This window comes from Thalia democratica, chromosome 8 (genome assembly GCF_965202585.1).
Source record: "Thalia democratica chromosome 8, ktThaDemo2.hap1.1, whole genome shotgun sequence".
In the NCBI taxonomy this organism is placed as follows: Eukaryota; Metazoa; Chordata; class Thaliacea; order Salpida; family Salpidae; genus Thalia; species Thalia democratica.
In genome coordinates, this window is record NC_139172.1 from 53,229,211 (window position 1) to 53,240,357 (window position 11,147).

An 11,147-nucleotide genomic window follows, 5' to 3' on the forward strand; every position below is an offset into this window, starting at 1 on the left:
TCACGATTAAACGTTTTTAAGCTATTGCAACATTTAAAAAGTGAAATTAGACTTTGCTCTTATACTAATAATTAAGGAAGTATGATAAGATTTTCTCTTAGTTGTGTTTGTTATTTGCTTTTACACTAGACTTTGTTAAAGTGTAGTTTAAATAATACACTGTTTTTAAATTAAAACTAAACTTAAAACATAATAAAATAGCATGTTTAAAATGTAATTCAGCTTAAAATATTTTAGTTGTTAATTTAGTTACAATATTTAATATTTACAAACATTAAAATAAAAAAGTAGGTTTAAAACTTTAAAACAACAAGTTTACCCAATAAAAAGGAGTACTTAATATACATTAAAACCACAATATGATATTTTATCTTACATAACTTTAATTTGCATCCAGTTTATGCAATAAATACTATTGCACACACAACATTACTGTGTGTTTAAAACAAACTTTGATTGCTTTTTGTAAATTTTGGATACTAGTAATAAACAAAAATATTAGTCAAAAATTTATACCAATTCTTTATAACTATTTGTTACAGTAATATTTTATAAATATAATTAGTATTTTCTTGTTACTATAAATAAACTGTTGTTTTGAACAAACAACATTTGTATGTTAATGTTTGATATTTTCAAAACAAACAATTTATTTTGAACTACCTGCTTTAATTTGTTTCTCTCAAAACCTTTCACAATAATTCAATATGAATTTTATGGCATTACTAAAATACGTTTAAATATTAATAAATAAAATTTTATAATACTTGATATAAAAGTGTATACTCTTCATGGACAAACCTTTTTTTAAATAACTTAATTTATTTTACATTTCTGGTAAGTTCAACTTACATGAGAACATTATTAGTATATTGTAATAGTTTTTTATTAATGTCTTTTTAATTTAACATTTCTATCATGAAGTCATTTAATGAGCAATCAATACATTTTGTATTACTCTTAATAACAGTGACGTAGTTTTACATCATGTATACTTTTATTGTGGCTTTAAATATTGAACAAGTTTTAATTTTCAACAAATTTAATGTAAAGTTAAAACTTGTAAACCTTTATCACTCATTTATTTTTCAAGTATTTAAATTTTTTTAACTTATTAAGTTTTGTAAGCGGTCTTTAAAGTTGAAAGTAAATAAATCTAAATAATTTGAATAAATTTAAATCAATAACCAAAGAAATGAGTAATCTTAAAAAGATTAATTAATTAGAAACTTTATAAACAAGGAAGTATTTTGCTGATTTGAAACTTTTATTTGCTTAGTGTTACTTTAAAGGTCTTGTTCATGAAACGTGACAAACAAAATAACTCGATTAAAATTTATATTATGTGTAAAATTTAAAATGTTAATGCTGTTATTTCAAACAAAATTCAAAGTTTATTCAAGACTTTAAAATATGTTCAGACCAGAGCTTTCTATTTATTTTTTCTTATTAAAAAATATATGGCAAATAAAAACCATTTTATTAAAAACTGAAAGGCAACCTTATGCAACTTTTAAATCTTTTATGCTACTTCAATTTGCATACTAGTTTTATCTTGAATAATTTAAGGGGCAAAATTTTTAAAGTAGGTTAAAAGTAGTTAAATGTTGCTACTGAAATCATGTTATACTTTTTCTAATAAATTTTTTATAAACCATGTTCTTAGTTTTTTTACAACACAAACTGTTTCTTACTAATTAAATGCACATATGTTTAAAGTAATTTCCACATAAACCTGATTGCATAATAAATTGAATTATTTCAAAATAAAAAAACACAACACAATTTTTAACACAATTTATTAGCTAAGTGAATAACACTAAAAAACTGTAAAGAAAATTAATAACACATAATGAAATGAATAACAAAACTTTTTAAAGAAAAAAAATATGTACAGAGAGTATTTATTTTTGGTTTTAATAGAAAAAAAAGTCTTTTGGTTAAAGTTTATGTAAATATTTTAAATAAAATTAGTACTAAAAAGTGTAAGAAAAATCAGCCAATTAATTTACTCATAATTGCTGAAAAATGTTTTAAAATAAAATTCAAGCCGCTACATAAAGCTCACAGAAATCAGCCAGATAAACATAAATAATTTACTTTTCAATTAAATAAATTAAAAACATTTTTACAAGCTTTTGCAGCAAAACTCAAATTGAAACAAACGCAAAAAAATGTAGAAATCCTCAAAAATCCTGAAATCCAAGTTTAAAATATCCAGACAATTAAATCTCAGGTGTTTTAATTTACTAATAAAATTGTCTGGATAATTAAATTGGTTATCTGAACTAACGGATAAACGAGGAATCTATATGCAAATAAAGAAAACAGAAAACCTCTGGATGACTTCAGTGAACGTTTGAAACCTCAGAAGTCTGGATAACTTTAGTGAACGGATAACCGAATTTGTGACATCCGTGTAACCGAGGCATCCTTACGTATCCCGATAAATTTACATTGCCTCGTAGTTATGCCCCATCCTCCTTCTTCCGATGCAGTAGGCGATGACGACAACGATCAATAATCCGACCAAGGCGATGGCTACTGCGGCCGGTATGATGTATGAATGAGGATTGTCGGCCTGGCACACTTGTCCTGGGAATTATATTTGTTAAACTAAATGTTATATTAAAACTATGCTAATGTGATATAGTTGTATATTATGGTGTTTTGTTATCGTGTTTATGTTATTGTTTTGTTATGTATTTTAATATGTTGCTTGTATGACGTATGAATGAGGATTGTCGGCCTGGCACACTTGTCCTGGGAATTATATTTGTTAAACTAAATGTTATATTAAAACTATGCTAATGTGATATAGTTGTATATTATGGTGTTTTGTTATCGTGTTTATGTTATTGTTTTGTTATGTATTTTAATATGTTGCTTGTATGACGTATGAATGAGGATTGTCGGCCTGGCACACTTGTCCTGGGAATTATATTTGTTAAACTAAATGTTATATTAAAACTATGCTAATGTGATATAGTTGTATATTATGGTGTTTTGTTATCGTGTTTATGTTATTGTTTTGTTATGTATTTTAATATGTTGCTTGTATGACGTATGAATGAGGATTGTCGGCCTGGCACACTTGTCCTGGGAATTATATTTGTTAAACTAAATGTTATATTAAAACTATGCTAATGTGATATAGTTGTATATTATGGTGTTTTGTTATCGTGTTTATGTTATTGTTTTGTTATGTATTTTAATATGTTGCTTGTATGACGTATGAATGGGGATTGTCGGCTTGACAAACTTGTCCTGTTTAAATGTAGTAGTAGATTATAGTTGTATATATTAAATTTAAAAAAAAATTGTAGGCCATTATAAGATAGTTAATGTATATTGTGTATGTATATATACTATGTGTATCTTATTATGTTTATATGACGTATGAATGCGGATTGTCTGCCTGACAAACTTGTCCTGTTAGTATATTGTATAATAGTTATTTACTAACAAAATTACTTTGTTATTGTGATATACTTTATCAATTGTGTTATTTAATGATTTTATGACGTATGAATGGGGTTTATATGTCTGGCAAACTTGTCCTGTTAATAATAATTAAAAACATTAATTTCAGTATATAATATTATATACAATTTGTTGTTGTGATATAGTTATATATGTTGGTGTGATTGTGATACTTATGATGCTTATGGTATGATTAGTGATCTTAATGTGAGGTAATATTTTTATATCAAACTAGTATCACACAAGAATGAAGGTTGTTTGCTTGATGTAGTTGCCCTATAAAAAATTACAACCGAAGTAATTATTAGTTAGTGATTACTATAAAGTAAAATAGTTGTGTACTTAATACTTTTAAGGTGACAATCAAAGTTCTCAACTTAAATATAAGGAGACTGATCGATTATAAATTTAAAATTTTATTTACAATACAATGTTTCACTTACATGAAACAAGTCAAACGAGATTTTATTCATCTGAAGATCTTGTTTGACTTGTTTCAAGCTAGTGAAACATTGTATTGTTAATAAAATTTATAATTGAAGTAAATAAGTTGATGAATTATATGATAAGATAAACTTTAATGGTGTTAATAAATATCAGAAATGTGTTCTGAAATAATGAAAGTTTGTTTATGTTAATATCTGTTGTTGATGTCACCTTGTATAATAATGTTGTATAGTATACAAATAAATATATCTGCTTTTAGTACTTTAAGTTATCATGATAATACACAACTAACTTTAATACTGATAATAGTAAATAGACTGGTTGCAGTTTTAAAATAAATAAAACTTGAAACAAACATATACAAATTAAAGTTAATAAAACTTTGATACAAATTACAAAATATTTATTTATAACATTTCTATTGTTAAATAAAGAATATTTATATCCAACAAATTTTTTTATATTATTTAACTCTAATAAACTTAGAAACATTTAAAAAACCTTAGTATAAAACAAATGCACTATAATTATATTTGTAAAACACTTTAAATATTTCAAAGATAGAAAGTAATAAGAATTAAAGGTTGACAAGGTTAAACTAATACAAAATTGAACAAAAAATAAAACTTACCATCTTTCATGATACCATTTCGTGATAAAGCACATTTTTTAATTTAAAAAAAAAGACAATAAATAATTTGCAAAACTTAGTAGTTATACTAAAACTATTTTTATCTTAATATGTTTCAATATCCAAATTGATTAAACTAGGTTTCAACCATTACAGAAAAAATACCGACTTTACTATTTGATAAAAATTGTTGACTTAATTGACCAAAATTAAAAGTAAAATTCTTTTATTTGTAAGTTTTGATTTACTTACCAAAACCATTAAAAAAATACAAATATATAAGTTACAAGTGTTAATCATACCAATTAAGATTTTTTTTCAATTCGTTTTATTCAATAATTGCTACAAATCACTTATAAATGAAAAAAAAACTAAGAAATCACTAAAATAAACTAAAGAACACTTATAAACAGACACTTACAATTAGACAAAAAAAAATTATATCAAACACCTTTAAAACTTTAATGGAATTATATTTGAATTTGTGTATAAAACTATTTTTTAAGACTTTTTGATGTGTATTAATCAATTTTAAAATGATGTAAATTATTAGTGGAAAATCAACAAAAGTCTATGAACCAAAAGGACTGTTATACAATTATAAAATCACAGCGAAAAAACAAAGAAACTACTTTTAAAATACCCTTTAAATTATATCTTACCAACTGTTTCACTAAGTTGTTTTAAGTGAAGCCTTTTTTTCATCACTTTAAAATTTTCGTTTAGCTAAAAACATTTGCAATTAGTTTTGTTAAAACTTTGCGTGAAACATTTGAAAAACTAAAACTATAGGTAGTTAATATATAACTACTGGGAATGAGAGCTTTAAAACTAAAACCGTATTTTGAGTTTAAAAAACTATCATGTATTAGTGTGTAGTTAAAACTTATTAAGAATAAAACTAATAAACGAAACCAACCTCAAAACAAACGCAATAATTCAACTTTTGTAAACAAAATTACAAATAAACTTAATATTCAGCGGTATAGTTCATTAAAAGGACTGAAAATTTTTTTTGGTATCATTTTGGTTTGAAATACTAATATATACAATATAGAAACTTATTAAAAAACTAAATGAAAAAATATACAGGATTTTGAAATATCAGACCATTTTTAAAGAATCAATGTGAAACTCTTGAAAACTGAAATTTAAAGTTTGAAAAAAAAAGAGCATAACAGTTTGAAACCAGAAAACTACAAGACAATGCCCCAATAGAAAAATCAATAAAGAGTCAGAAATAACGTGAATTATTCCAATTCAAATATGTCGCTACGACTGATAACAACAATCCCATGTTCAGTTTCCATCTTATATTTCTTCATAGCCGTGCCTCGGTGTCCTTCTGCCGACCAAGTAGGCGACGACAACGATCAGCACGAGAACTGACAAAACGCACCCGACTACGATGGGGATGATGGCGTTGAAGTCGTCTTGTGAGCACGTTGTTGCTGTGTAATTATGTGGGTGGTTACCATGGTGAATAAGTTGATGTGGGGGCCGGATTGTGTTTGGGCGCCATTTTTGACTTTTACAGGATTTTTTGATTAAAATTTAAAGGATCACGTATAGATCTACTTTAAGGGTTTAAAAGGGTAACACTTTTAAGGTAATAAAGTTTTTTATAAATTATATGATCTTTTGACGAATAAAATGACTTTTTTTTCAAAAAGTAACAAAATTGGCACCCAAATTTAAATCCGGCGCCCAAAACAACCCAAGACCCCATGATAAAAATACACAAGATAGACTGATAATGTGTTAGTTTTTAGCAGGGTTTCTTAAAAGGTTGATTATCTCAGATTGGAAACTAATATATAAAAGTTTGGAAGAAAATAAAAAATAATGAGCAGAGTGAAAAATTTTAATTTTCGTTTAGGTGAAATCAAAATAAAACGTAATTTTTACACAATGGATCTATGTCAAGTTTTAAGACTGCTAAAAAAACAACACATTTCTCAGTTTATTCTGCACGAAATACGATGAACAAATAAGTATAAGTGCTGTGTGATAAATAATTGTTTCAAATGAATTAACAATTACTGCATACTAAACCACTCATACCAACCTGTAGCGAATTTACCATCCTCAACGACGAAAGCTTGGTACTGAAGATCCTTGATAACCAACTTGTCCCCATTGTCAAAAGCAACCGTCTCTCCGGACTTGCACACGTAAGACGCCTTCATTGCCACGTTGCCGATGTGGAGGCCTTTCTTTGCAGCGGTTTCTGTATTAATAAGATATAAAGTTAACTATTACAAATATGTTAAATTTATAAATTATAAATTATAATCTATTAGAAAGATATTAAGTTAACTTGTGTGTAGTGATGTACCGGACTCACTATCCGGATCCGGTTCCGGCCGGATCCTAATTTGAAAAAACTATCCGGATCTGGCTGGATCCTAATTTGAAAAAATAGTCCGGGTCCGGTACATCACTACTTGTGTGTAAATTGTATATAGTATAATTATACTATTTGGTAGCAATGAGTGTATTATGCACGTAAAAAAACATTTTAGTCATGTTAGTTAACTATGTATGTTTGCAGCGGTTTCTGTTAAATAAGTAAGAAAAAATATAAAAGTTGTATTTAAAAGTATAAAAACACTTACTAGTATAATGAATGCATTACATGCGTACAAATTTTATTAACTAAACCTAAATTAGACACTGGTTTCAACTGAAGTCTAAGTATTGTAACAATTATGATTTATAAGAATCAAAATAAAGGTTTATTTAATTTAATTTACCCTCACTGAATCCGACACTTGTTTCATTCAAAGAGTAGGTCTTGTTGTCGGCAGATTTATCAAAAACCATCTTGACAAAGTTGCTGCCGTCAGTGATCTGTAAGGTGCTGCAATCAGATTTCTTCGGATCGGCTTTGAACGAGGATGTAACGTTTGCGACTGCGGTCTTGTTCTGAAAAGTTTAAATATCATTAAATGGACAGTTGGTAGCTGTGATGTACATTGATTATATGCTGCAGTGCTTCAGTTTTTTAATAATGTCGACACTTGTAGTTTTTAGTTGAAAATATTTTTGTTTTTTATGTTAGAAGACTTAACTTTTTATAAATACTAAAATAGAAAACTAAAAAATATAATAAAAATATGAAAACACTAACATCAGTCTAAATTGACAGTTGATAGCAATAAAGTAGTTTAATTCTAAGCTGTAGAACTTCAATTTGCTTAAAATAACACTTATAATCAATATTTTTGTAGTTACAAAAGATCTTGCTATATTTAAATAACTAAATTTTCTATTATAAAAATATAAATACAAATATACACAAATAACTTACATCAGCACCAGTGTATTCAAAGTGAGCGGCCATAGAAACGATCAAACAGGTCTCGTTGCCACTGACGACGGTGTAGTTCTTGACAACCTCATCAGTGCTGGGTGCTGGTGGTGCGGGGGTTGTGGTTGTCGGGGCAACAGGGGTGGTTGTGTTTGGTGCGGCTGTATATAATAATTAATAAAAAAATATATTAAATAGTAGGAATGTAGTGGTAAACTTTGGTGCGGCTGTAGTAGTGGTGATAGCCGTATGTTAAATAATTAGTAATAATAAAAAATACATAAGAATATAGTGGTAAAGGTAGGTGTAGTTGTAGTGGTAGCTGTATAACATAACATGTAAATAAACAATAATAAAACAGTAAGAATGTAAAAGTAATGTTTGTTGCAGCTGTAGTAGTAGTGGTAGCCGTATGTTAAAGAATTTATATAAATATAACTATATTTAATCAAATGTACGGGTTTATTTTGAGATTTTAGAAATTTAAACCAAGAGTTGCCATTGTATTGGTAAAATAATTTGTCTGATGAACATATTAAAATGATGAACTTAAAAACTTAACTTGTTAAATACCTATAAACTAGTATATTATAAATATAAATTGTAAAAAGTTGTGTTTCTGCGATAAAACATTTAGTATCTTACAAATGTATATAAATTGACGTCGTACATAAAGCTTCCATTGTATTAACAATGTTTTCTAAATTCTACTGTGAGAAAAAACATATCACTAAGAAACACTGAGTTGGGCCATTAATGAGATCAAATAGTTTAGGTAATCTTTTATTTCAATTAGACAATGATTGTGTAATAGTAATACTAGTGTTAATTTAAATTATAAGCCTTTACACTATTTTTAATATTCTTTTTGAAAAATCTTATACTTGTAGTGTTGGTGATAGAATTTATTTATGATGTAAAAGTTTAATTTTTTGTAATTAAAACTTTGTAAATAAAGTTGTTCATGTTAGTAAAACTAAAACAACATCTGTCATTAGCGATACATTAAAGTAAAAGTTAATGGTAGTCAAAAATTCAATTGAGAAAATTTGTTTACAACCAAGGTAGTGCAGGTTAGTAAAATAACATTCCAGACTTTCTTTACCATTAAAAAGAACCAAAACAAAACTTGAAAATTCTAACAAGACTTATTTATTTCTAAAACTAAACATCTTGGTATACAAATTTCAATAGTATTTAAAATACATGTCAAAAACAGGAGTATTAGTAGTTGCTTCTGTAGTAGTTGCTGTAGGTTTAGTGGTCGTTTATTTATAAATACTTTTTTACTACATTTCGCATTAAAAAATTAAACTGTTACAAAAATACAACTTGTGCAAAAGTGTAACTCGTAAGCAGTTTGAGAAATCTCAACATTAACTGTATGTAAAAAACATGTTAAAAACCAGGGGTGGTAGTAGTTGGTTCTGTAGTAGTAGTAGTTGTCGTGGGTTTGGTGGTAGTAGTGGGAGTGGTGGTTTTCACAGTGGTCGTGGTCTCAGGCACAGTTGTGGTTTCTGGGGTGGTTGGGGCTTCAGTTGTGGGGGCAGCAGTTGTGGGGGCTTCTGTGGTGGGGGCAGCAGTTGTGGGGGCAGCAGCAGTGGTGACTTCCGGAGTGGTGACAGGTTTGGTGGTCACGGGTGCAGCAGGAGTAGTGTTGTCTGCTGCTGTAAAACCTGCGACTACCCGTGCAAAAATTTTGTCATCAATATAAAATTTTGTCATTAGTATAAAAGTTTGTCATTAGTATAAGTGGTTTGTTAAAAAAATAGTCTTAAATCTTTAATTAATTAATTTCCGTAATTTATTTTAATATTGTATTTATAAAAGCTAAACTTTATTGACCGTGATAACTTTTATGTATACACACAAAAAATAGCTTAAAGAGCTTTTTTTTTTATATTCAAATGAAAACAAAACATAAACAATTAAGTAGAAAACAATTGAAAACATAATTAATTGAAACAAAGATTGCTAGTATCACCCAATTAATTATAGGTTAGTAATAAATAAAACAGAAACAATTTGTGTTTACGCAATTCTACTTTGTCATGTGCACTTATAAAAAAGTGTTTGATTTCAATTTTATTCAAATGTTTTTTTAGATTTTTACAATTTAAATAAATAGCTTTAGAAACTAATACATTATTTATGTAATTAAAAATACGCATGTATTTTTTATCAGATTATTTAAATAGAAATTTATTCGAACTTTTATTTGGAAGGGTATGTTTGTAATTTATAAAATTCTTAGAGTTTGAGTGTATTCTGAACGAAAAGTTAAGAAACTGACTTTTAAACTTTATTTTATTTCAAAATAACTCATTATATATAAATTACTGTTGATATAGGTATTTCATACAAAATCTTTAATAATATTAAAACAAATATGCCAATGCATTTTATGTTTAAGCATCAGGAAATTAACTATTCAATGTAAACTTATCAATGTTTAAACTTTGAAAGCGTTTGTTTTGTTACTAACAGGAAACAAATGGAAATTACCAAAAACGTTCTTTATAATTATTTACTTCAAAATGTTGGCACGTAACTTATTACTTCCTTATTGAAGTTTGTTTTTGTTCTAAAATTTCACTGTTTAATGAAATTTACCTTGAAAATGCAATGTTGTTTTCATATAATTATAAATAGTATAACTTCACTTACAAAAGAATAGATTTACTTTCATACGAAATTATACTTTTTAAAACGTTCACAAATTTTAACCAAGTGATTATTTTAAATTAAACAATCAATGTAAAAGTTATATTTTTGTTAATTCATACAAAAATGTTATCATACTTGTATTTATATATTATAAAAACTAATATACAAATTTATTACAGATTTGTTCATACAATCCTACATTGAATACTTTTTTTTACATTTTATAAGTATTTTGCAACCAAAAACTACATGTCATTACTTAACTATAATTCATAATTAGTGGTATAATTTTTACTTATTATTAAAAAAATCTAACTAAATAAAAAATATTCTAGTATTAAGTAAAATAACTACCTTTAAATAATTTGTATGATATACAAAAAAATTATATGTGTTATAACATTTACTTAATAGCAAAAGTACAAACACTATTTAAAAATAAAAGTACTTACCTGCTATTAGTAATAGACACAAGACGGACTTGAAATTCTTCATGTTAACTATTTTTTAATTATATATTTAACTATATACCTGTTAATGTTGATTTTAAAACATGTACTTAATAGAAAATAGTAAGCTTTTAAGTTGAGAAATAAATCAATTAGA

General features: G+C 26.5%; 1 protein-coding gene across 3 annotated transcripts; it reads right to left on the reverse strand.

Moving 5' to 3' along the window:
• Positions 1-1,790: 1,790 nt before the first annotated feature.
• LOC145842012 (lysosome-associated membrane glycoprotein 1-like) lies at positions 1,791-11,075 on the reverse strand. 3 transcript variants are annotated; one of them, XM_082949357.1, is made up of 6 exons: positions 10,994-11,075; positions 9,281-9,556; positions 7,875-8,035; positions 7,318-7,489; positions 6,630-6,791; positions 1,791-2,595 (listed from the first exon to the last, which is right to left on the reverse strand). In XM_082949357.1, exons 1-6 carry the CDS (start codon positions 11,034-11,036, stop codon positions 2,453-2,455), a joined length of 957 nt encoding a protein of 318 aa, XP_082805483.1. In that variant the 5' UTR covers positions 11,037-11,075; the 3' UTR covers positions 1,791-2,452. The 3 variants fall into 3 exon arrangements, with proteins under 3 accessions (XP_082805483.1, XP_082805485.1, XP_082805484.1); XM_082949359.1 differs by lacking the exon at positions 1,791-2,595 and adding an exon at positions 3,029-3,099; XM_082949358.1 differs by lacking the exon at positions 1,791-2,595 and adding an exon at positions 4,883-6,012.
• Positions 11,076-11,147: the final 72 nt, after the last annotated feature.

Coding starts and splice junctions, on each gene's coding strand:
- LOC145842012 (XM_082949357.1), bottom strand. CDS start 11,036: ATGAAGAATTTCAAGTCCGTCTTGTGTCTATTACTAATAGCAG. Junction 8,036..9,280: donor ACCAACTACTACCACCCCTG/GTTTTTAACATG, acceptor TATTATATACAG/CCGCACCAAACACAACCACC. Junction 7,490..7,874: donor TTGAATACACTGGTGCTGAT/GTAAGTTATTTG, acceptor TAAACTTTTCAG/AACAAGACCGCAGTCGCAAA.